Here is a 24,548-nt window from a genome sequence, read left to right on the forward strand (position 1 = left end):
CCTCATTTTTTTTGGGTAATTCCTAGGAGTGGAATTCCTAGGTCAAATGCTATTTCTATTTTTAGTTTTTTGAGGAACATCCATATTGCTTTCTACAATGGCTGAACTAATTGACATTCCCACCAACAATGTAGGAGGGTTCCCCTTTCTCTGCATCTCACTAGCATTTGTTGTTGTTTGTCTTTTGGATGTTGGCCATCCTAACTGGTGTGAGGTGATATCTCATTGTGCTTTTAATTTTCATTTCCCTGATAATTAGCGATGTGGAGCACTTTTTCATGTGCCTGTTGGCCATCTGATATTCTTCTTTAGAGAAGTGTCTGTTCAGATCCTCTGCACATTTTTTAATCAGGTTATTTGCTTTTTGGGTATTGAAGCATGTAAGTTCTTTATATATTTTGGATGTTAACCCCTTATCAGATATGTTGTTTATGAATATATTCTCCCATACTGTAGGATGCCTTTTTGACCTACTGATGTGTCCTTTGCTGTACAGAAGCATTTTAGTTTGATGTAGTCCTATTTGTTCATTTTTGCTTTTGTTTCCCTTGTCTGAGGAGATGTGTTCAGGAAAAAGTTGCTCATATTTATATTCAAGGGATTTTTGCCTATGTTTTCTTCTGAGAGTTTTATGGTTTCATGACTTACATTCAGGTCTTTTATCCATTTTGAGTTTATTTTTGTGTATGGAGTTAGACAGTAATCCCGTTTCATTCTCTTACATGTAGCTGTCCAGTTTTGCCAAGACTAGTTGTTGAAAGAGGGTTTCATTTCCCCATTGTATATCCATGGATCCTTTATCATATATTAATTGGCCATATATGTGTGGGTTTATATCTGGGCTCTCTAGTCTGTTCCATTGGTCTATGGATCTGTTCTTGTACCAGTACTAAATTGTCTTGATTACTGCGGCTTTGCAGTAGAGCTTGAAGTCGGGGAGCATAATGGCCCCAGCTTTATTCTTCCTTCTCAGAATTGCTTTGGCTATTTGAGGTCTTTTGTGGTTCCATATGAATTTTACAACTATTTATTCTAGTTCATTGAAGAAGGCTCTTGGTATTTTGATAGGGATTGCATTGACTGTAGATTGCTTTAGGCAGGATGGCCATTTTGACAATATTAATTCTTCCTATCCATGAACATGGTATGTATTTCCATTTATTGGTATCTTCTTTAATTTCTCTCATGAGTGTCTTGTAGTTTTCAGGGTATAAGTTTTTCACCTCCTCAGTTAGGTTTCAAATGCACTCTTATAGCCATGAGTTCAGAAGGCATGGGAGCCATTCACTGGGGGCTCCTAGAACCACTGGGGAGAAATTCGAAGAGACTGAAAATATCGTAGGCTAGGAAGAGTGCTTTTGACTATTATTTTATTCTCTTTTTTCTCTCCAGCCTGGTATGGACTGGAGAAGCATGGGTTAACTATTTGTACTATAGCCCATCCTCCTCCAGATGGAGACGCTCACTGTTGAGTTTATTTAAGCTAATTTCCTTTTCCCTATCATCACATCAAGACCAAGGCCTGCAGAGCACCCCCTCCTCCACAAAGCACCCCCCCCATGACCCTACGTGTGTCAAGCACTGTTCTGGGCACTAAGGACCTAGCAATTAATAAAAGACACAGGCCCTGCGAGCTGAAACATATATCACAATTGGGAAGGGTCCTGGCCTGCACCTCACACAAGACAGGAATCTTCTCTACCCCAGGCCTGCTACCAGTCAGCAGCCTCAGCTTCACATTTCCAGTGATGGCCCCGTCTCTCCGTAGAAAGCTCTTGCCCAAAGGTGTAAAAATCTGTTTTCCTGCAATGTCTATTTATTGGCCTAGGTTTCATTCTCTGGAGCCAGACAAAATAAACGTCTTTTCATCTGACAGCCTTTCAAATATTGGTCAATCTACAAACTCCCATCCTCACACTTGCTCACTCATTTCTCTGCCATAATCCCCTCTCCTTGCCAAGCACAGGTTAGACCTTCTTCCCTTATCTTTCCCCCATTCTTGCCTTACCACCTCACAGCCTCAGAGTCTGGAACATTTTGACTTCTTTTGCTTAGACTTTATTTCTTCTTCATGCTGTGTCTCCCTTTTTCCTCCCACTGAATCTTGGCATCCACTGGTAAGTCTCTACCATTTCTGTCTGTATATTGTGCTAGTTTATTGACATCCTGAACAAGCTGGCATTGGACAGATTGTGGTAAGTGGTATTTGCAAGGAAGTGGCAAATTGGCTCCTTCTTCTGGGCTTTATTTTGTCTTTGATTGGGTCTTTTATCTCTTTAGTTTATATTACTATGCAGAATTATTTAAGAAACCCAGTCAAGAAGTCCATTTATGGTAATTATTTTAATCAGTAAAATAAAATATAATGAAACATATATACCAGCAAGCCCTTGGACAGATAAAAAAGAAGCAGAGTGAGCAAATGAATGAGTGGGTGGATGTCTTCTTGCCCAGTAATTCTTGGAATCAGTGTTCTCCATTCTTTCCTTTATTCCTCCTCATACCAAAAAGATAAAGTAGATAGCCTTTCAAATCAAAATAGCAACATTGCAGTCATTACAATTGCTAGTTTATTTATATTAAATAAATATATAATCCCATCACACTGGATGGCATAATTTAACAAGTATTTATGTTGTTGAATCCATGACCCAGTTTCCTGAAGACATCTGTTTTCTAAAAGGGTTTTTTTCAAACTGAGATTAAAAGGTAATACTCAAGTAGGGTTGCCAAAAAAAACAGAGGATCCTCAGCTCAATTTGCATTTCAGATAAACAGCAAATAAAATTTTTAGTATAGGTATGTCTCAGATATTACATGGTACAGACAGACTAAAAAAGTATTCATTGTTTATCTGATATTATTTTAATATCTTGTACTTTTCTTCTTTTTTTTCTCTTTTTTTCTAAATTGGACAGCCCCACACTCAAGAAATAAGGCTCAGATGTTCATCTAAATTCCTGCCCTTCCACCACCTCCCTCTTCTCCAACCTCCATCCCATTTATGGTTTTCTTTTTTTGTTTGTTTCTTTTCAAATAAAAGATTTCAGTTCTCCCTGGTGTCATGGCTTCACTTCTGTTCCAAGGGGCTTTTGTTTTTTTCCCCTTTGACCACATATAACAGTGCGTAGCCTTTGTTGCTTTCTATTGTGGAATAAGAAATGTGTATAGGATAAACTTCTGGGGAAATGGGCAGAAGCAACTTCTCACTGATGACTAATAGTTAAACAGCTGCAAACAGGTGGAACTAGTCTCGCTGTGCAGACAGATGCAAATTCTAGGGTCATCCTGGGTGGAGATCTGTGACAGTAAAACACAATTTCTTGTCAACAGAAATGAGTTTACTGAATGTCATTTCCTATGACCTATGTTTCTTTTTGTACTTAAAAGCTGGATTCATTTCCTTTTTTTTAATACCTCAAAGACTCCATTCTTCTTTCACCCCATTAGCTCTTGAGACCATCCATGAAGGTCATGGAACACTCCACAGATTGACTTTTCTGAGGGCTTTGGGCCCTCCCATACCTCAAAGGGCTTTATCTTTACTAGGCTGAGGAGTCCAGAGTTGAGACGGGCCGTGTTACCATCTCTGTCAGCCAGGATTGTGCTATTGTGCTGGCCATGTATGATTGATTGATTTCATTAGCGTTCATGGGTCTGAGTAGATAAATGTTTCAGATCATCAATTCAGAAAAAAGTCATTATTCTTGTTGAGAATAGGCTTTGTCAGTGTCTGTGGCATGAGGCTTTAAATTATTAGGTAATTATTGTCGACGTACTAGATAACGCAAGCTGGTTCAATGTACAAGTATGTGCTTTACCTCTCTGGAAATGATAAACTATGCAGCAAGCTATTACTTGTGTTTAACAAAATACTACTCAGAATAGTCTATGTGACCCTAATAAATTAACTTAACCATGGATACCTAGAGGTATTAAAAGTAAACAATTTAGTAGAGCAAATATTAAACTGTCCATGAGCATTGAAGAACAAACCCAAGATCCCATGAACTTTGGGTTCTCAAACTTTCATATACATAAAAATGTCCCGGAGATTTTTCTAAATATAGACTTCTGTGTCCCATTCCCAGAGATTCAGTAGGCTGTGTAGAATTGTGGTCAAGAGCATGGAATCCAGAGCCAAACTAATCTGCCACGTTCCTACCTATGGAACCCTCTCATATCCCAGGTTTCCTCATCTGTAAAATGGGGACAGTATTGCCTATCACATGGAGTTGTGAGGATTAAGAGTTACTATCTGTAAAGCACTTAGTAGACCACCATAAATGTTAGCAATTTTTTTCAAACCCAGTACTCCACATGACTGTGGCACTGGCAGTCCTCATCCCACACTTTACTGAACACTGCAGTGTGGCCCCACTCTAGCTTTTGACTCAGTTTGGCCTGCCCATAAATTAGTTAATCTCTCTGTGTATCAGTTTATGGCCAGTAAAATAAGTCTGAAAATTCTTAACTATCTCACAGATCCAGTCCTTGAGAAAGGAAGTAGCTACACTTCCCCCCAAAGCCTGGCAGTGTTCACTCTACTCTATGAGAAAGTTTGGAACACTAAGAAATACATGGTAAACAAGGACTGTGCCAAGACTGTAGGCATCAATAAAATGCTTTGGACCTTAACCCCCACTCTGTGGAGAGACATGAGTGGTCATAAGAAGTTTGCGACCCTGCTTGTAATGGCAAGTCTGGTGCGCATGAAAATATTAGTACACCACACAGCACTATGGATGTGTTGGATGTATGGGAAACCTGAATGGCCACAAGTTCAGAGTCTCCTCTGTCTGCTCCTTCAAGATCTTTAATGCTGGTGGGCCCTAGGGCCCTGGCCTCTTCTCAATCTATACTCTCTTTCTAGATGATCTTATCAAGACCCTTGGCTTTTTGTTTCTCTAGCCAGACCTCTTGTTGGTTTCAGAATTGTATATATACAACTGTCTACTCAACATCTACACTTGGATGCCTAAAGAGATCTCAAACTTACCATGTCTAAAAGTGAGCTCTTGTTTCCAAATCCAGCAGTGCTTTTACCCACACAGATCTTCATTCACTCTCTCCCAAGCTTCCCAGGTACTCACACTTAGCATTAAGAGGTCATACCTTGATTCTTCTCTCCCTCAAAGCCCTCGCTTCTTACCTTGTAATCCTTTCCATCCTCGTCTCCTACTACACCCCACCCCACATTGGTCTTCTTGCTGCTCTAGAACACCCCTCACCTTTCTAGAATATTCCTGCCTGTAGGACTTCCTGTTCCCTTTACCTGGAGTACTCTTCTTTTGAGTTGGACCATGACAGATTTCTTCTTATAATTTAAGTCTCTGCTCAAATATCAAATATCTCCTCAAAGAGGCCTCTCCTGATCACTGTATGGAAAAGAGCCTCCGCTCCCACCATCACAGTTCAGCCCTTACCCTGCCTTTTAATTTTTTCCTCATAACACTTGTCTCATCAGAAGCTTCATGACTTATTTATGTGCTTGATATCTATCTTCACACCAGAATAAAAGCTCCAAGAGGGCCCAGACTTTGTCTTTTTCACCATGGTAACCTGAGTCCTAGCATGGTGATAACTCATAGTAGGTTTTTCGTAAATATTTGTTGCAGGAATGAATGCATGATGAATGACTATCAACTATTAGAAATAAAGAAGTTTGGGGAACTAGAAGGATAATGAGAATTAGCTCACTGAAAAAAAAGTGGTTCTATTTGGACCTTGACAGGCTGGAAGGATTTGAACAGGTGAAAAAAAGAATAAGGGGCTTAGTGGGTGGGGAAATAACACAAACAGAGCCCAAACACAGCCACGGTATCTGTGGAGCAATAAAAGAAGAAACTCTCTCTGCAAATGACAGAGTAAATGACAGATACAAAAAGACACTGAAGTCAAATAGGTAGGAAAGGGTCAGCCCAGAGCGTATGTTAGATGAGTCACATAGAGGAGCTGTTGTTGGGGACTTGACTTCTTCAAGGGGGGTGGCAAGGTGTCAGCAACAAGTGTGCATCGTGTAATGATTCAAACAGGAAATAAAGGAGAGTTCTTCCACAAGTAAAAGAAGAGACGAAGCCTTGGGAAAAGATAAAGGGTTCTACAGCTCTATTTCCCCCACAGCTTGTGTAAAAAACCCAGGAGGAAGCCCCTTTGCTCTTGGAATATGTCTCAGAAACAGAGAGGTCATGGCAGAATCCGAGAATGGGCCCAGACAGGAGGACCTCATGTTATTCAGTGGTCAGGGAGTAATTAATTGTTGTTATAGAATCCAGGAAGTATCAGATCTTGTGTGAAGGCCTGGAAATGAGCATATTTCTGAAAAGACATGGGAGATATTGTTGGGAACATGTCAGGTTTTTAATGACCAAAAAAGTACCCAATGGAATTTCAAGTGAATCCTTCTCTAGTTTTGCTGTAGCAGCTGTCTTTAAAACATTGTTGGGATTCAAAGTAACATTGTAGCCTTGCTCTAAAGATACACACACTGACCTTTTGAGAAATCATATCTATTCCAGATGTTGCTACTTGTAATAGTGGTGGGGAATTGATTTACTGTGAGAAAAAGCTGGAAATGACCTAGATGTAGCAAAACCCAAAGGACCCAGTCGTTTTTCTATTAAGATCAAGTGACTAATTAGATGGCAAAGCCTGTTATAATTCCCTAACTAAATAGATGGCAAAGCCTGTTATAAAATTCCCTGACTTGCACCTCCCCTCAAAGACAAGAAAGGCACATTATGTGGCACCAGAGCAACACCTTAAGCAATGCTTCAGCATTTATTTGCAAGCCTGTAACTGGGCCATTTATTGGAATTGAAAAAAATATCTCCACTCTGCCTCTACTGTGTCAGACCCCAGAGCATCACCATAGGTGGTGGGAACCCCGGGCTTGTGCCACCCTCTTCCTGGTTTGGCCTCAGTGTTCCTCTGTTTGTTGATGCACCAGGAGGATGAATGACATCTAGTGGGTGCTATATCACTGGGTACCAGTCTCTCTGCCGGGTACTTCACGTAGTTTCATTCAGTGGATCCTCATGTGTGAAGGTGGTCATCACCCTATGTTGCATATTTAAAAAGTAAAGCCCAAAGAACATTGGGCCTCCACAGTCTGTTTATTTCAGATAAGGAATGTATGTCATTCAGATAAGGACCTCTGGGAGGTCCTGTTTCTGGGCTGGGACCCTTGGCATTAATAGCTCTGCCAGTCCCTTCGAGCTAGAGCTGTTTGAAACAAATCTGCTGAGTGACATAGAAATGGCTAGATCTCACTAATGTAGAGCAAAGCCTGAGAACACAAAAGTCCAGGACAGCAAAGAACTAGGCACGGGAACAAAGAAAAGTTTTCCCTTCCTCCTCCAAGCAGGAGCCACATCTTCTTGGTCACCATATCCCCAGGGCCTACAACGCGAGAAAATCAAGATGGTTCTACGGGAGTAAATGTACTCATATGATGGCTTTAGGTCCATGCATTATCGAATCTGGACTGGAAGTTTCCTCCAAAGTCACTGTGGGCCAGGCCCCTGCTTCCAAACAGGCTCACTTCCAAAGTAAGCAACATAAGGATTTGGCATACCTTCCTAAGGCCTAAGCAGCAATACAGATGGACAGTAAGAACAACAAAGAGTCTAAAATAAAATAAATATGATCCACATTGCCTTCCTGCCCTCTTTTCTAGTCTTTTTCTCTTTTCTTTTTTTTTTGTTAAGAAAACAGGGAATCTGTTGGTGGGAGAATTCCTGGATGTTTCCCACATACAGATGGCCACGTGCTCTTAGTCTTATGTTATAGGAACCTGACAAAGAATGGAGAGATGGAAAAGGGAATGGTTGAGTCAAATTAAACAAAGCACGTCTGGCCAATCAGTAATCCTCTGGTTCTAATTACTTTTGCAAATTACAGTATTTGTGAGAATTATTTAATGTTATCACCATACTATCATTACAATCAATGAGTAGGGCAGTGAGAGATTTCATCCTCATTCTGTCAACAAATGTTAGGTCACTGCAGAGCATGTTGGGCTTTGGGCCAGTTGCTTGTCTTACAGAGATGGACAGAACAGAGTCCTTCCTGTCAGCTAGCCCAAAATATGTGCAACTCCAATAGCACTGACCAACCCTGTAGTAACAGGGAAGCCCCACCTAGAGAATGAGGTGGTCAGGAAGAGGGGTAGGATTTAGGCACAGGTGAAGGGACAAAGGAAGTAATTGGAGGCAAGAGTGAAAGTCAGTGAAGCTGAAGGTGCCTGAGCTGTTTGGAAGTCCTGACGAGGTGTCTGAGGTGAAGCTCAGAGGATCGGTAACCGAGGCTGAAGAAGGCAATGAGGGCAGGTCAAGAAAGGCTTTAGATCTCACGCTGGACATTAATCTGAAAGCAATGGGAAACCATTGGAGGGCTTTCAACCAGGGCCCAAAATATATTAGAATTTTGGGAGATCATCTGGGAGGCAGTGTGATACAAGGACTTGTGGGGGAGGAATCAGAAAATAGGACTGGAGGCAGGGAGACTACTTAGGAAGGTATGGCAGGAAACCAGTGAGAAATTACACAGGGACTAAATCAAGGGCGCCAGTGAGGAGGGAGGGGAGGAGGCCGACTGGCCAACTGGATGTGAAGAAGGAGTGGAGGACGAGACGCCTGAGAAGACTCCGAGGCTTCCAGCTTGACTCACCAGGTGGATACTAATGTCATTACTCCACAGGCAATGGAGGGAAAGGGCACATTTTGGAGACGTTGACTTTGAAATGTCCAGCTGGCAGTTGGACAGCCCTGTCCAGAGCTCAGGAACAAATTCTAGGCTGGAGAGATGTATCAGTACACGGGTGACCACCAAAGCTGTAGGTTTACATTCTACTAGATCAATGGTTTGCGGACAGTTTTTCTATAACCCACAGTAGAAATGCACTTTATATCACAATCCTGTGTATACATATACACATATGTAAAAATTCATTGAACAGTATTTACCATTACCCAGTGTGATGGACTCAAATAATTTTCCCTTTTATTCCATTTTTTAAAAATGCAGGTCAGATGCACAGTAATGGGTTGCAACTTTTACTTTAAAAATGCATTGTCCTAGATTGTAAGCTTGCGGCAGGGACCGCACCTTACACAGTTTAGATTCCCCACAGAATCCACTGTGATGCCTTTTATGTAAAGAATTTTTGTAGAAAGAAGGAAAGAAGTTTGGTTGGTTTTCTGATACTCAAACTTAATTTTCTCTGAGACTAAAATGACATCTTGTCTTTTCCAATTCTCTTGAACTTTCATACATAGTTTTTTTTTTCACACATTTCTACAACAAATCAAGTATGAATCATAAAGACTGGGGTGAGATTTCATGGTTAGCTTTTTCTTCCCACTGCACTCCCAATACCAACTCCCTGTACCACACTGATGATTCCACGTGTAGTCTTTTAAGCTGGACTGGCCTGGCCAAGCAGTGTGCTTACATGTCATGACTGCAGCCTTTTCTGTGTAACGACTGTCATGCCCTGTACCACATGAACACCCCCCACCTCACAGCTGCTGGGACCACAGAAATATGACCGGAGCAGTCAACACACACCCCGAGAAGAGGAAATAGAAGCTGCGAGGAAACAGAAGCTATGAGCAAGCTGCAGACAAGAGGAAGAGAGGACAGGATGGAGAAATTAGCTGGTAGGATCAGGGACAGTTGAGGAAGAAGCAGAGTAGTTGAGAAACCAAAACAGCAGAGAACTAGAAAAGGGCACAGTGACCAACTTCTGCTCACGGGGACAAGATACCCAATTAAGCTGTGATGAATCCTGTTACCTCCTATTCCCCTTATTACATGTCAGGCGCAGTGAAGGCACTTTTTGGAGATGCCTCTTTCTCCATGAGACCCAGTTGTCATTGATGAAATTTTCTCTTCCTTAGTTTCCTGTGTATTTTTAAAAATCTTCAGTTATAGAAAAGTTGCAATAATAATATAGAGAAATCACATACTCTTTACCCAGATTCATCAGTTTTTAACACTTAGTCACATTTCCTTTGTCTCTTTTACTTCTTTCTGAAGCATATCATCCCATACCCCTTTGCCTCTTAATATTTTAGTGTGCACTGCCTTAGAACAGGATATTTTCTTGCACAACCACAAGTATCAAATTCAGGAAATTTTATGCTAATGTAATACTTTAATTTAATCTAAAAGTCCATGTTTCTACACCAATGCTCATAGTAGCCTTATTCACAATAGCCAAAAGGTAGGAACAACCCAAATGCCCATCAGTAGATGAATGCACAAAATATGATATATGCATACATTGGAATATTTTTCAGCCTTCGAAAGGAATAGGTTCTGAGTTATGCTGCAATGTGGACAAACCTTGAGAATATTATGTTAAATGAAATAAGCCAATCATGAAAGGACAAATGCTCCCTGATTCCACTTTTATGAGGGGCCTAGAATAGGCAAATTCACAGAGACAGAATGTAGAACAGAGGTTACCAGAGGCTGGGGGAAGGGATAATGGGGGCTCTTGTTTAATGGGTACGGAGTTTCTGTTTGGTAAGATAAAAGTTTGGAGATGGATGGTGGTGATGGTTGTACAACATCATGACTGTGTTTAATGGCATTGGACTATACATCTAAGAATAGTTAAAATGGTACATTTTATCACAATTTTTAAAAGCCCATGCTCAAATTCTATGAATTGTCCCAATAATGTCATTTTAACATTTTCCACCTCCTGTTGAGGATCTAGTCTAGGATCACACAGTTCATATATTGCCTTTAATTATTAAGTCTCCTTATGAGGGTGACCAACACATTCTCTCATCTGGTTGGATTCTTCCAGTTTTAGCACTAGAAGTCCTGCATCCTGGGAACCCAGTCAGTCCCAAGCAAATGGGGATGGTTGGTAACCATACCCGTTATTCTCCTTTGCTCCATGACAGCTCCTTAGCTCTTCTTTGTCATTCATTGCCATTTTTAATGAAATCAGTCCAGTTATATCATAGTACATCCCTGAATGTGATTTTACCCAATATTTCCCAAGGTTAGGCTTTTTGGGCTGGAATTCTGCATTAGTAATATTGAATCCTTTTGGAGTATTGCCCTTGGAGGCACAGTGTCCCTTTGTCCCTCTGTGGTATGTTACTTTTATTCATGGTCAAGATGTGGTCCAGGTTCACAATCATGTACCTAGTAGTTTCCTCCCCATATACTCTTTTTTTTTTATTAAGGTATGATTGATATACACTCTTATGAATGTTTCACATGAAAAACATTGTGGTTACTACATTAACCTATATTATCAAATCCCCCCATACTCCATTGCAGCCACTGTCCATCAGTGTAGTAAGATGCCACAGATTCACTATTTGCCTTCTCTGTGCTACACTGTCTTCCCTGTGATCCCCCCACACCATGTGTACTAAACATAATACTCCTCCATACCATTCTCCCTCCCTCCTCACCCACGTTCCCACGCCCCCCTCCCCTTTGGTAACCACTAGTCCCTTCTGCCTCCCCATATATTCTTAAAATAAATGTCTATTACAATATGAACACTCCTTGCAACTTGAAAGAGCCTAAGCAGAAGCTAAACATTTTATAGGAAGCACCTGATAACATCTTTGCACTCAACAAAAGAAAGCATTTTAAGAGCCCCTTTCTATCATCATCGCAGAGGGCAGTAAGCCACGTTATTTTACATTCCCTCCCTCCTTGGCCACTTCAAGTGTTTGAGAAGAAAGAATTTTTGAAATACAAGTATTTCTAGACAACCCCCTCTTTAAAAAAAAAACATCCCATTACTGGTGAAGAAAGAATGTCTTTCTGTTTGAATTCTGTGCCTTGACATTTACTCTCAAAACCAAGACTGTTTTGTTGGGAAAAACACACTATTTATTTGTAGCAAAGACCTTTACCCTTTTTTATTGACAGCCCCAACTGCCACCAGAGTTTGTTGTATATTTAGTAAATGATCGGTTCACATGAACACATCTTCTTCACTAGTTACCCAATCAGGTAACCAATGTATTCTCCAAAATCACTTCCCCTCAAAGGCAGGGCTTTGTGGGAAAGAGGTAGATGAGCAAAGGTCTTTGAGGTCTTTAAAGGACACAGAAGCTTGAGGATACTGGGAACACTTGGACCTCAAATCTAGCTCTAGGCTTTATCACAGTCTAACATGCCAGATAGCCTATCTATTTGTTATGTTTTCTGCCTCTCTGTGCTAGAATGTACTAGAATATGCTAGATCTTTGTTTTGGCCACAGTGGTGCCTGCCCATAGTATGCATTCAGTTAAGATTTGTTGAATGAATGAATGAACTTGTTCACACATGTAGTTAATGCCATTGGCTTGTATACCTACAAATGGTTAAAACAGTTCATTTTAGATATATTTTATTATGTATATTTTGCCACTCAGAAAACGTATATTTAAAAAAATCATCTGACCTAAGTAGTCTTGGATTGCTGTTGTATTTTAAATAACCTCAGTAGTCCTGCTCCACTGAGGAATCAGTTCAGACCAGTTCCTCATCGCCAGAAGTGATGGAGCATTAGTCAGTTTCAAAGTCCTTTGACCCAGGTTTCTAAGTTTGTAGTTCCTCAGTGGCGTTGGGAGGGAGGAAGAATAGCAGCCCCTTTTGGTTTATAACCTTCCCAGCATGCTTCCACCCCCCATACACCCCCACTCTCACTCCCATCAGAGATTCAAAGAGTAGAGTCCTAAAACTCTAAAATTAATGATAGAATAGTTTTGTTTTCCACATTTTCCACAGGGAAGGCAGGAAAAAAATCATTAATTTGCATTTTTCTGCTGGTATCCCTGGTCAGCCATGTTCAGCTGAGCACTTGTGCATGGTGGCGACAGGCAAGTTAGAAACTGACCCCTTGGAGAGCATTGCATTCTCATCTGTTCCTCAGATCTTCCTCTTCCAGCAGTGAAAAGTCCATTCTTGCCAGCAATGAAGTCTTAAAAGCATAAAAGCACGAATCACAGCTCAGGGAAGTTCTGTAAGATAAAATGAACAAGGGAAGATGGAACTACATTAATCGTCTATGCTGGGGAGTTTTCTGCTTTAGAGTTCACAAATGCTTCGTGCTCGGCAGATAAATGTACAGACTCTGCAAAGCAGAACATGCAAATGGCTCCTGGTAAAATCAATTACAGATCAAAGCTATTTTTCTTTGCCCCTCAAACTATCTAGTTAGCTTTTTAAATATTGGAACACTTTCGTACAAGTTGTGACTCTGACACAAATTTAAATACATTGTGCCCTTGATGACTAGATACTTACCTCAAAGAGCCTCCACCACAACTCTGCCTCTTCTCTGAGGTTTGAAAGGAAAAGAGACTTATTTAGGGATGCTAATTAGTAGGCTTCAAAAATAAAAATGCTAGGAATATATTTGGTGCTCAATTAAAAATTATTCCATTGAATTTAACATTTAAGTTAATGAGCTAATAGAAGTTTAGGAGAGTAATAACAAAAGAGATTTTGTAGAAGGTAGACATACATGCCATCATTCCCAAATTTTCTGCCATCTGTGCAAAGTAGATTAAATGAAGGTGCAACTAACAGATATTGGACATCTACTTTGTATGATCCTTTTATACCTACTTTGCATGTGCTTCTGAATGTTTATCTCATTTGACTTAAGACAGTATCTACATCTATCTATATAGATTAGAAAATCACTGAACTCTTCTAGAAGCAAATGATTTGGTTCTCAGCTAAGTAATTTTCTCTCTGTCCTTTATTCTCTTTTTTCTTTTCATTTCTGAATTACAGGAACAAGAACCCGTTCTTTATTTTAATACTATTATTTCTAAGACTCAGACACATTTTTCAGGATTCGAGGAAAAGCATGCTTTTGTTGAAAGACTAGAAGTAAGGTTAATTGTATCAAACTCTGAGCCTGTATTTTTAATAACTATATTTTACTCTATACATTTCAGTTAGAATATCATTAATAAATTTAGTTTAATTATATATTTTGATACTGAGTTGCACTAAAAATGCTGGGTTTGAGCTAAAACTGTCATGGAAGTGGGCAGAAAGTGTGCAAAGGGAGTCAGGATGAGAACTACTAATGGAGTATCACACTCTTAGAAGAATGGAATCATCAGCTTGGCCCCTCACTCCTAACAAGCTGAAGGCTTGCTTTCCAACTCATTTCTTGATAAAAAGTGTCATTAAGCACAGTGGCTATACACAGATTATTCCAGAACATAACCTTGATCAATGTTAGCAGCATATCATTGACAATTTTTGTCTAGGCAAACTAATTTAGCAAAGAACTTGAAGAATAAGGATAGCATTTAAAGCAGCAACCTAAATAATACACATAGGTTACTACTATATGGCTTATTCAGTAATACAGTCCCACTCAAAAATATACTTATACTCCCATATGTATAGAGACTATTATATTGTTGCAGTTACCACAGCAGGGACCCCAATAAATAACTGCTGAATTGTTATAAGTTACTGATCAGTGCCTCTGAAGGTATAGGTAAATAGATAAATTTCATTAGATAGATAATCCTGTGCATATGGGTTGTAAGAAATAGGAATTTTTCAGAGAATGTGAGATCAGAGCAGGAAAATCTGAATTTCAAGACTACAATCTAACATTAATTGTATGACCTTGAGGAAGTTCATCTTCAATTTGTAAAACAGGGATGAAAACATTATTTGCGTCTAACCCCATACACAAAAGTAAATTCAAAATGAATCAAAGACCTGAATGTAAGTCATGAAACCATAAAACTCTTAGAAAAAAACATAGGCAAAAATCTCTTGGACATAAACATGAGCAACTTCTTCATGAACATATCTCCTCGGGCAAGGGGGAAAAAAAGCAAAAATGAACAAGTGGGACTATGTCAAGTTGAAAAGCTTCTGTATAGCAAAGGACACCACCAATAGAACAAAAAGGCATCCTACAGTATGGGAGAATATATTCATAAATGACAGATCCGATAAAGGGTTAACATCCAAAATACAGAAAGAGCTCACACACCTCAACAAACAAAAAGCAAATAATCCAATTAAAAAATAGGCAGAGGAGTTGAACAGACAGTTCTCCAAAGACAAAATTCAGATGGCCAACAGACACATGAAAAGATGCTCCACATCGCTAGTTATCAGAGAAATGCAAATTAAAACCACAGTGAGAAATCACCTCACACCAGTAAGGATTGCCACCATCCAAAAGACAAACAACAACAAATGTTGGCGAGGTTGTGGAGAAAGGGGAACCCTCCTACACTGCTGGTGGGAATGTAAACTAGTTCAACCATTGTGGAAAGCAGTATGGAGGTTTCTCAAAAAACTCAAAATAGAAATAACCATTTGACCCAGAAATTCCACTCCTAGGAATTTATCCTAAGAATGCAGGAGCCCAGTTTCAAAAAGACATATGCACCCCTATGTTTATCACAGCACTATTTACAATAGCCAAGAAATGGAAGCAACCTAAGTGTCCATCAGTAGATGAATGGATAAAGAAGATGTGGTACATATACACAATGGAATATTACTCAACCATAAGAAGAAAACAAATCCTGCCATTTGCAACAACATGGATGGAGCTAGAGGGTATTATGCTCAGTGAAATAAGCCAGGCAGAGAAAGACAAGTACCAAATGATTTCACTCATATGTGGAGTATAACAACAAAGAAAAAAACCAAAGGAGCAAAACAGCAGCAGACTCACAGAACCCATGAATGGACTAACAGTTACCAAAGGGAAAGGGACTAGGAAGGATGGGTGGGAAGGAAGGGATAAGGGGGGTTGGGGGGAAGAAAGGGGGCATTATGATTAGCATGTATAATGTGTGTGGGGGCACGGGGAGGGCTGTACAACACAGAGAAGACAAGTAGTGATTCTACTGCATCTTACTATGCTGATGGACAGTGACTGTAATGGGGTTTGTGGGGGGGACTTGGTGAAGGGGGGAGTCTAGTAAACATAATGTTCCTCATGTAATTGTAGATCAAGGATACCAAAAAGAAAAAAAAAAGCTAGTGACATCACAGTGGGACCACCCAGCTGCTAGGCCACGCCCCTGCACAGTCACAATGGCCAAGGCCCTAAATACCCCAGACTCAGGGCCTCTGGGCACTGCAAAGCCCCTCATTTTGGTAGAAGCTACAATGTCGACCAGCCGCAAAACAAAGAGCCGTAGCATGAGGAGGGGCAAGAGCCAAGCTCCTCACAAGGGAGTCAAGAGAGGTGGCAACAAGAAAAAATACCAGAAGGGCAGCCTGAAGAATAGAAAGCGAGATGATGGTGAGTGAGGGGTGAGCAGGCAAATGTGGCGGAGCTGGATGTCCCAGGCCGCCCCTGTTGGAGTTAACTCTCACAGGAGCCTCACACTCAACCTGAGGACTTCATTTCTGATTACATGCCCGTGTGGGCAGCAAGAGGCTGGATGGGTGCGTTCTAACTGGTGTCCCTGTTGCAAATATGTCCTTTCCCCACAGCCAATCACCGTTGCTGCTCCCACTTGTGATGCCACCCACGGGCTCTGCTGTGCTGGGCTTCAAACCACACCATGCAGCCAAGAGCACAGAAGGGGAGTACCAAAGAGATGTGAAGTCAGATCAAAGCCAGAGAAGACCCTATCCTGTGGGTAAAACCCAACTGTGATGAAATGAGGAATGTATATGTTGGTTGTTTCTCCCCAACATCTCAATAAAATTTTGAGAACTGAAAAAATACAAAACATTTTTCGCTTTCAGGCAGTGTTATGCTGTTTTGTGAATAAATGATAAAGGAAAACATGTTCTGAAGCTAAAACACCATGGATACATTAGTTATAATAATAGATGCTTTTAGCAGGGTTCTGATTTTAGTTCCATTTAAGTCATTTAATTTAAAAATCAGTTTCCAAGTATTTGAAAAAAATCAGAAACTAGATATGAGGGAGAAAATAAAAATCATCTATAGTCCTACCATCCTTCTTTACCTTCAAGTCTTTCTTGGTGAGGCTTTTTAGAACATAAGGTTTACACACACACAGGGCACTCCCTGTGTATAGCATTTCAGGTCATGTGACCCACTATTTGTTTTTTTATGTATCATCTATATCCTTCCACAGGAATTTGAGCTCCATGAAGTCAAGGATTTTTTCCTTTTTGTTCATTATTATATCCCCAATCTGTCTAAAGTCAAGATTCAGTAAATACTTGTTGCATAAATCAATGAATACAAACATAAGTACTATTAACATTTAGATGTGTTTCTTCTAGTATTTTAAAGTTTTTAACAGCAATGAGTTTTGCTATTTTTAACCTAAAGAAAAAAATGTAACGCTTATTAAATTTCAGGCATTATGCTAAGGATTTTATGTATTTTTTCATTTGATCTGTCAACAATCCTGAGAGGTATTATTCCTGATTTACAGATGAGAAAACCAGTCTCAAAGAGTTAAGCAATGTGTCCAGTGTCTTGCTTCTAGTTAACTGAAATCAGCTTCAAATCAGAGTATGTGACTCTGTAAAGGTGCAATTTCACTGCATGCATCATTGTGCTTGATAATTGTGCTCTTGCTACATATTTATTCATACCCATCTCTTCCTACTTAGCTCTATAGCTGAAGTATTTCATGTTATCACATTTCATTTCCTATCTTAATGGCAAAAGCTAACTTTATAAACATAAGATCATACTAGAAAGAACAGTAATATGCATTAGCTGAAGGTCATAAATATTTATCATTTAAATGTTTAGTTATGAGCTTTCTTAAAAAATCATAGTTAATCTAATCCCAGTGCTTTTGTCCAGAAGTTCCTCCCCACTCTTGTCTACCTACTCATATTAGTTGGGATTCTTGGACTCAACCAAGCTGCTGTAGTGTTTTGTTGTTTTAGGGAGGCTTATTTGTTGAGAGGACACTGGATTGGCTCACAGATCTGAAGCTGAACAGTTAAGCTTTGGAAAGGATGAGTCACCTGGACTAGGGCCATCAGGGATCACTCACCTTCTCCTGCCTTTGACTCTATTCCTGTTGGTGTCATCCTCTTAGACCAGCTTCCTCTGTGGGAGTCAAAGATAGAGATACCTTGGGTCTGCATCCTTGTAGGTGTCTGACCAGAGGACAAAGGAATGTCTTTCACCATCTCAAGTTTGAAAAATATTGGTAAAAAGATACCAAATGCCCTATCTGGGCCTTGTGCCTATCCAGGGATGATGGAGAACAGTGATTGACTCAGCTGGGGCCATGTGCCTTTCCTTTGAAGCACTTCATGATTAGTATCCCCACGTGGTTTTAAGGAATATTCCCCACCCCCCACAAAATGTCTGTTCTGGACAGACAAAACACTGAATGCCTCACTATAGTGGGGACCAGATCAAACTCAGCCTCCTTTCTTAACCACTTCAGGGCACATTCATCCATTAGGAAGAAAGATTCATGGAGCACCTATCATGGGTAGGTGTGGAGACCAGCTCCGCAAACCAGCTGGGCCTGAGAGGAGTGGGTGGGGAGATTAAGAAAACACAGAGATAGCAAAAAAGATGCAGAAACCAAAGTTGGGATCAGGAGGCAGAACAGTGGCGCAGTTTTATTTCAGAGCACTGCCATGTACACAGGCTCACTTCCTTTGAGCTGCCCACAATGATGTTACTTTCAGTGTTGTCACTTCCGGCTGATCTCACACCCACTGATCTCATTTCCAGCCCTCCACATCTCCCCCTTTTTTATTTATTAAAAAGCTAAAGTGATAAAGAGAGAAATAATAAAGAGTACAGCGAACAGAAGGTGTTCTAACACAGCCCTTCCCTACAGCTGCTGTTGGTCAGGTCTCTGTCTACTACCTGGATTTCAACCTGAGTTTAGCATGGGCAGCAAAGCAGCCATGGGTGCAGGAGACTTCTCTCAGAAGTAGGAGGGTGAGGTTCTGAGCCTCACCTCTGTTGCCCCCCCAAATTTCCTCCTGATGGCCCTTCTGCGAGTGTGCCTGTCTTAGGTTGTTCCTCCCTTGAGGAATCTTACCCGTCTCTGGCTAACCAGCCACCTTCTGGGGCCAAGCAGGGTGATGTAAAGCATGTGAGTGAGAGAGAAGCAGCATCCTTGGAGAGGGTCAGTTCTCTGCCTCCTTTGTTGTTTATGTTTCCAGTACCTGTCTTGGGGTACCCTCACCAGCCGGCAGGGCCCCGGCTCTGGTCACATGTCTTAGGGAACCCAGGTTTTTAATTCAGAGGGGCCTTTGGCACAAGGCAATTCCATGTATGGAACATAGATTCTAGAAAGGGCTGTGTTTAGGAAGGAAGAAGAAAGGTTACAGAAGTAAATCTGGTGGTGGGAGCCTTCTCCCCTCTTTCCTTAACTGAAGCCTTAGTTGATGTAGGTCCAACCAGTCTGCATGGATTTTTTTCTTAAGGACTCGCCAGCTGACTAATAATAAGTAAAACAAAACAATTATCACAAACCAAAGCAGTCAAGTACCAGAGGGTATGTTTCAGCATATTGAATGGGTTAAAACCTTTAAAATGTTCCAGGATTTGTTTTGCTAGATCTCAAGGATCTATCATATCCACTCGGGCATTTCAGATGTCTAATATTTCTTGATGTAGGTTATACAGATCAAGGCTAAGATTTGTATGTTGCCATACTCCTAGGAGATGGCTGTGAATTTGTGCCATTCCCATTGGGAACTCTTATAAGGTGCATTGGTAACACAGATGCTTTTAACTGCAGCATGGCATAGGAGCTGCAACTGCCACTGGAGGGTTTCCACCTCATCGCCTATGGCCATTACCGTATTTTCCAAGGAGACACGTTGGCTCTCTATTTTTACATCAGTGCCTTCTTGAGTTTTTAGAGCTTGAGAGGTGTTATGGGCCAATTGATTGACAAATTGGGCTTTGTGTATAGATTGTGAGAGGGTCATAGCTGCAGTGACAGCGGTGATGAGAATAGAAACAACAGCCACCAATCCAGCAATTATGAGTCTAATAGCTCTCTGGCTCCTGAAGAGTTCATTCTTCATTTCTATAAGGGCTTGTGTTCCCAGGTCATCATACTATGGCTCAGATAGATTAGAGGGCAACATAATATGTGGTGGTTGGGAAAGGACTAAGACGTTCTTCCCTTTGTTCCAGGTAGACACACACATGGTCAGGTTGCAGTTTATGCAGGTAATGTGATAAAGATGTCCTTGGAAAGAGACACTAAAAGGTCCTACAAGTAACACATATGGAGTCCGTACACAAGTTCATACACTATAGGGACGTACAAGATTTGGGTTATATGTAGAGGTGGATGAAAAGTTAACATAGTCCGTGGTGGCGCAAACATGCCACAACTCATGTTGCATTTTATGCCGCGAGGTGGTGAGGATGGGCGATACATATCCTCCAGGTGTATCCAGCCTCGATTGGGCAATAAGACTAGTTGGAACACTAAGTCTGAAGAACGACTAAGAGTGTGTTGAGTGGCTAAGGGTGAGCACAGTCTATCCAATGAACGGATTTTTCTGATCTTATAGTGGTGCTATTTGCACAGTAAGGTAAGGGAGGATGAGTTGGGGCCACAACAATGTTGGTATGAGGTAGCCCAATAAAAGAGACAGTGAATATGTATTTACCATTGTCCCAAGGCCCACTAATGGCTGCACATCCCGCAGCAGTTTTGTGAACTTGTCCTAATAACAAGCATCCATCCATGGGTTGGTGGACTCCACATAAGGGAGGATCCACTGTCTGTCCAGAATGTTAAGTAGCACTGATGGCTGCCAGCATGACCCATTTGGTCCTGGATGTCCTCCCAGGATCTGGGAATCATTAACAAACACCAGGACATATTTATCACCCCAGGTAACTGTGTGTAACACTGGGGGATTTGGATAAAAGGTCCAGTAGGTCTCTCCTTGTACTAATCCCACCTGGATGGCGATGATGGCCAGCATCGCCAGAAACAGCTTATTAGGTGTTAGAGTCAGATTCTGTGAGTTGAACATCTTCTCTCCCTCCAGAGAGAGATTCTTGAGTGATCCCCATGTCAGAGGATGGGCTCTCTGTGTTTGTTGTGATGTTGAGTGTCAAGGGACGCAGACTTCTGAGGTGGTCCTCATCCTTATCCCGGGAGTTGACTGCTGCATGATGATGTTTGACCAGCCGCTCGGGAAGCCAGCAAGGACCTGTAGCAGATTTAGGGAAAACACAAGCATGACCTCTCCCCCAGATGAGCACCGGGTCAGGTCCCTGCCGTAGACCCATGAGGGGGGTCTTCCATCTGACCAAAGCAAATTTTATATTTTGGGGGTTCCAAAATCAGTCTGCTGCTCTAAGGCCTTGCTTCTGCAAATGTTAATTTGCTGAGCCTGTAAAGGGAACTGAAGCAGATCCATCAAGGCAGAATACTGCCTGTCTCCAGTCAGCATATCCAGACTGATGGGAATGTTATGTATTCAATTTCTGTCGGTCTGTTGTACATACAAGTCTACAGATTCACTCTTCCATAACAAATAATCACCTCCAGTGAGACATGCCTTAGCAAGCATTCTCCAATCATTAGGAATCAGAGCTTCAGTTGATATTACTTCCAAAAGAGTGAGGGTAAAAGGAGCAGTTGCACCACATGGAGAGCAGGATTGCTTGAGCTCCTTCAAAGTTTTGAAAGGGATAGGATTATAATCTCTGACATTTCCATCTCCCTCCCGCCTTTCAATAACTGGTAGACAGAAGGAGTGGAACTCAGATGTATCCTCACCCGCCTCTGGGCTTCTCGGATGCTACACTGCAAAGCTGAGCAGCGAGTGGGACTGGGAGTCGCTCTGGTAACAGGAATGGAATGTTTCCTATTAGATTGATGACTAGGAGGGCGTGGAGGCGCAGAGGGGTTCCCTGCTTGCAAGTTATGGCCCCAAGGTGGATTAGGACAGAGTGATGACTGCAGGATTTTAGGGGAAGACACTTTAAATTTTTGAAAAGCAGTCAAAACAGATCCAGTGTTGGAAGGAGGTGTCAAGGTGTTAGACGATGCTGTGTCTCCCTCTCCTTCTATCTCGGACTCTGAGGAGTCAAACTCCTGCTCACAGTATGAGTCTTCCTGGTCGCCATTTTTGACGCCATGGTCGCCATGTTGGACGCCATGTTGCCTATTCCCAGGGAGCCCCTCCTCACACTGCTGAACCTCTGTTAACAACTTTTGGTCATATTCAGGAGGTGGTGGTGGTAGCTCATTGTCTTGTTCATATTTGGGAGGTAACGGCTCGCAGTCCACGGGGGCTGTAACATTAGCCAAAGCCACATAACCAGTGACTGTTCGTTTCAACTGCTTGACTATAGAGCCTCCCTCCGGAAGTCTATCAGGCAAACAGGTAACCTCGGGGATGGATCCAAACTTTCCTTCACTAAATTGCATAAAGCAAATGTTTCCACAGGAAAGTCCTGAGGCCCATGAAGGGTGAAGCGCTGTTTAAGCTGGAACCCCACCTTTTGCCAAATCTGCTCATTTGTGGTTCCCTCTTCAGGGATCCAGGGGCAGGTATCCTGCATAAAAGCAAGAAAAACATCTAGCTGCCGGCTGTGCACTCTGCTACCGCAAGCACAAAGCAAAGCTTTAAGCATATGTACAAAAATTTCTCTGTCCCAGACTGTCCCATGTTAATAGCTTTAAGCCTATATACAAAATTTTACAGTCCTCTGACCTGGACAGTCCTTTGACCATGATTGTCCCAAGTTTTACTCCTGATTCTATTACTCCCATACCTCCTTCCGGACTATATTATTGCTATACCTTGTGTTTTGATGCGTCTGCCCCTCGGGGCCCCTCAGGGAGTCTCCTCACCTAACTTGCCAGCTGCCTGCAGAGTCAAGCTCTGCAGAACCTGATGTTCTTCAGATTGCCATCACTTCATTTCAGGTCCCTGTTTGGGCACCACCTGCAGAGACCAGCTCTGCAAACCATCTGAGCCTAAGAGGAGTGGGTGGAGAGATTAAGAAAACACAGAGATAGCAAGAAAGACACAGAAACCGAAGTTGGGATCAGGAGGTTCACTGACCGCTGGTAGCAGAACAGTAGTGCAGCTTTATTTCAGAGCACTGCTTATATATACAGGCTCAGTTCCTTTGAGATGCCCACAATGATGTCACTTTTAGTGTTGTCAGTTCTGGCTGATCTCACACCTGGTGATCTCATTTCCGGCCCTCCACATGCAGGTATTGCTGGGATCTAAAGATAGCCATTTATTCATTCAGTCAGCCAACAAGTGTTTATTCAGAGCCTCCTATACCAGGCACCATGTTGCTGAGGACACAACAGTGAGGAAGACATATAGGTCTCTGCCCTCTCAAAACTTACACCCTCTGGACACAAGAGAAGAAATGAAGAGGGTGCCATTATAAAAGGATAATGAGAGTAAACATGGGGAGGGATGTCTGTTTAGGGTGGTAAATTCTGGCCACTCTGAAAAGCTGATAGTGGAAAAATTACTTAACCCACAGTGTCCTTCTGATAAATCTCTCACAGGCCTTAGCACAGAGGCTGAGCACATGAAGACTGCTAAATTGAAAGGAAAACCAGGAAAAGGAATGTCTAGCTGAGTGAAATAATAAAGAAAATTTTTTGATAATTGAGACATGCTGGTTAAAGGAGGTCATACTCCCTATGAGTTTTGGAAAAAACACATCATTTAGCAGTCATTAAGAAAAAATGTGTGACCATAGGAACTGCAAAGTTCACAAGCCTTCAATACACATTTCAAAACAAGCCCAAGAAATAACAATCAAATGTGTCATTGCTATACAACTCATTCAAAAACAAATCCACAACAAAAGGGGAAAAAAATAAGGCTGTTTTTCAGTCCGCATACCTAAATACCAAAGAACTTAAAGGCTCTTCTGAAAATTCAATATGCATATTTATTTCTTTATAATTTTTCTTCTGAGTTAAATTTGTTTCTGGAGTAACAAATATGTAAAGAAAGTTAAAATTTCCATTTCAAGATTGCTCTGTGCACATGCATGATATTTAACCATGTAGTGTCATGAACATGCTCTCTCTGCACACACACACACATACATATATACATCAACCAGCTTAAACACATAAATGGCAGAGCTGTGTGGAAAGGGCATGGATTTAGTCAGATAGAACTAGGTCCCAATTTTTGTCCTACTACCAATAAGGTGTGTAATTTTGAGCCAGTTATTTAACCATCTGTAAAATGGAGATACTAATAACAACCTCACAGGGTCATTCTGAAATATTCATTAAATGAGATGTGTGTTAAGTGCTAAACAGAATGTGAAACAGAGTAGGCACTCAACAATTCTTTTTTTTAAAGATTCAATGTATTACTAGACCTAGACAGGACACAGTCTCATTTTGACAACTTGAGTATTCTATGAAAGAACAAATTTTGTATATTTTATTTGCTTGTTAGTGATTCTAACCACACTAGAAATATTGATCAAATTACAACTACTATCATTAATATATCAGGAATAAGTTGGAACAGATATGTCTATGAAATAATAGGTTAGTAGTGTCTTTCTGTTTTTTCTACTATAATGGATAAGTGGATAAGTTTAATTATTCATGTGTAAATGGAA

The 24,548-nt window shown here is 41.1% G+C and overlaps 2 protein-coding genes across 13 annotated transcripts in view; one reads left to right on the forward strand and one right to left on the reverse strand.

Moving 5' to 3' along the window:
• Window positions 1–24,548, forward strand: part of RALGPS2 (Ral GEF with PH domain and SH3 binding motif 2) — a 338,606-nt gene that overhangs the window by 89,138 nt on the left and 224,920 nt on the right. The window lies entirely within an intron of this gene.
• Window positions 1–24,548, reverse strand: part of LOC140844461 (uncharacterized) — a 59,486-nt gene that overhangs the window by 3,650 nt on the left and 31,288 nt on the right. For 2 of the 12 annotated variants that reach the window (XR_012122808.1, XR_012122809.1), the window contains 2 exons: window positions 17,971–18,076; window positions 11,676–12,990 (listed from right to left, as the gene is read on the reverse strand). Coding sequence is in view for 2 of the 12 variants with exons in the window: in XM_073216819.1 (XP_073072920.1) it covers window positions 12,888–12,990; window positions 13,277–13,310; window positions 17,971–18,076 (243 nt within the window). In the remaining 10 variants the exon portion in view is untranslated. Of the gene's footprint in view, window positions 1–11,675; window positions 12,991–13,276; window positions 13,311–17,970; window positions 24,361–24,548 lie in introns of those variants that run through there. The other 10 variants (XR_012122806.1, XM_073216819.1, XR_012122810.1 and 7 more) reach the window with 10 other exon arrangements.

Source organism: Manis javanica, chromosome 11 (genome assembly GCF_040802235.1).
Source record: "Manis javanica isolate MJ-LG chromosome 11, MJ_LKY, whole genome shotgun sequence".
NCBI lineage: Eukaryota > Metazoa > Chordata > Mammalia > Pholidota > Manidae > Manis > Manis javanica.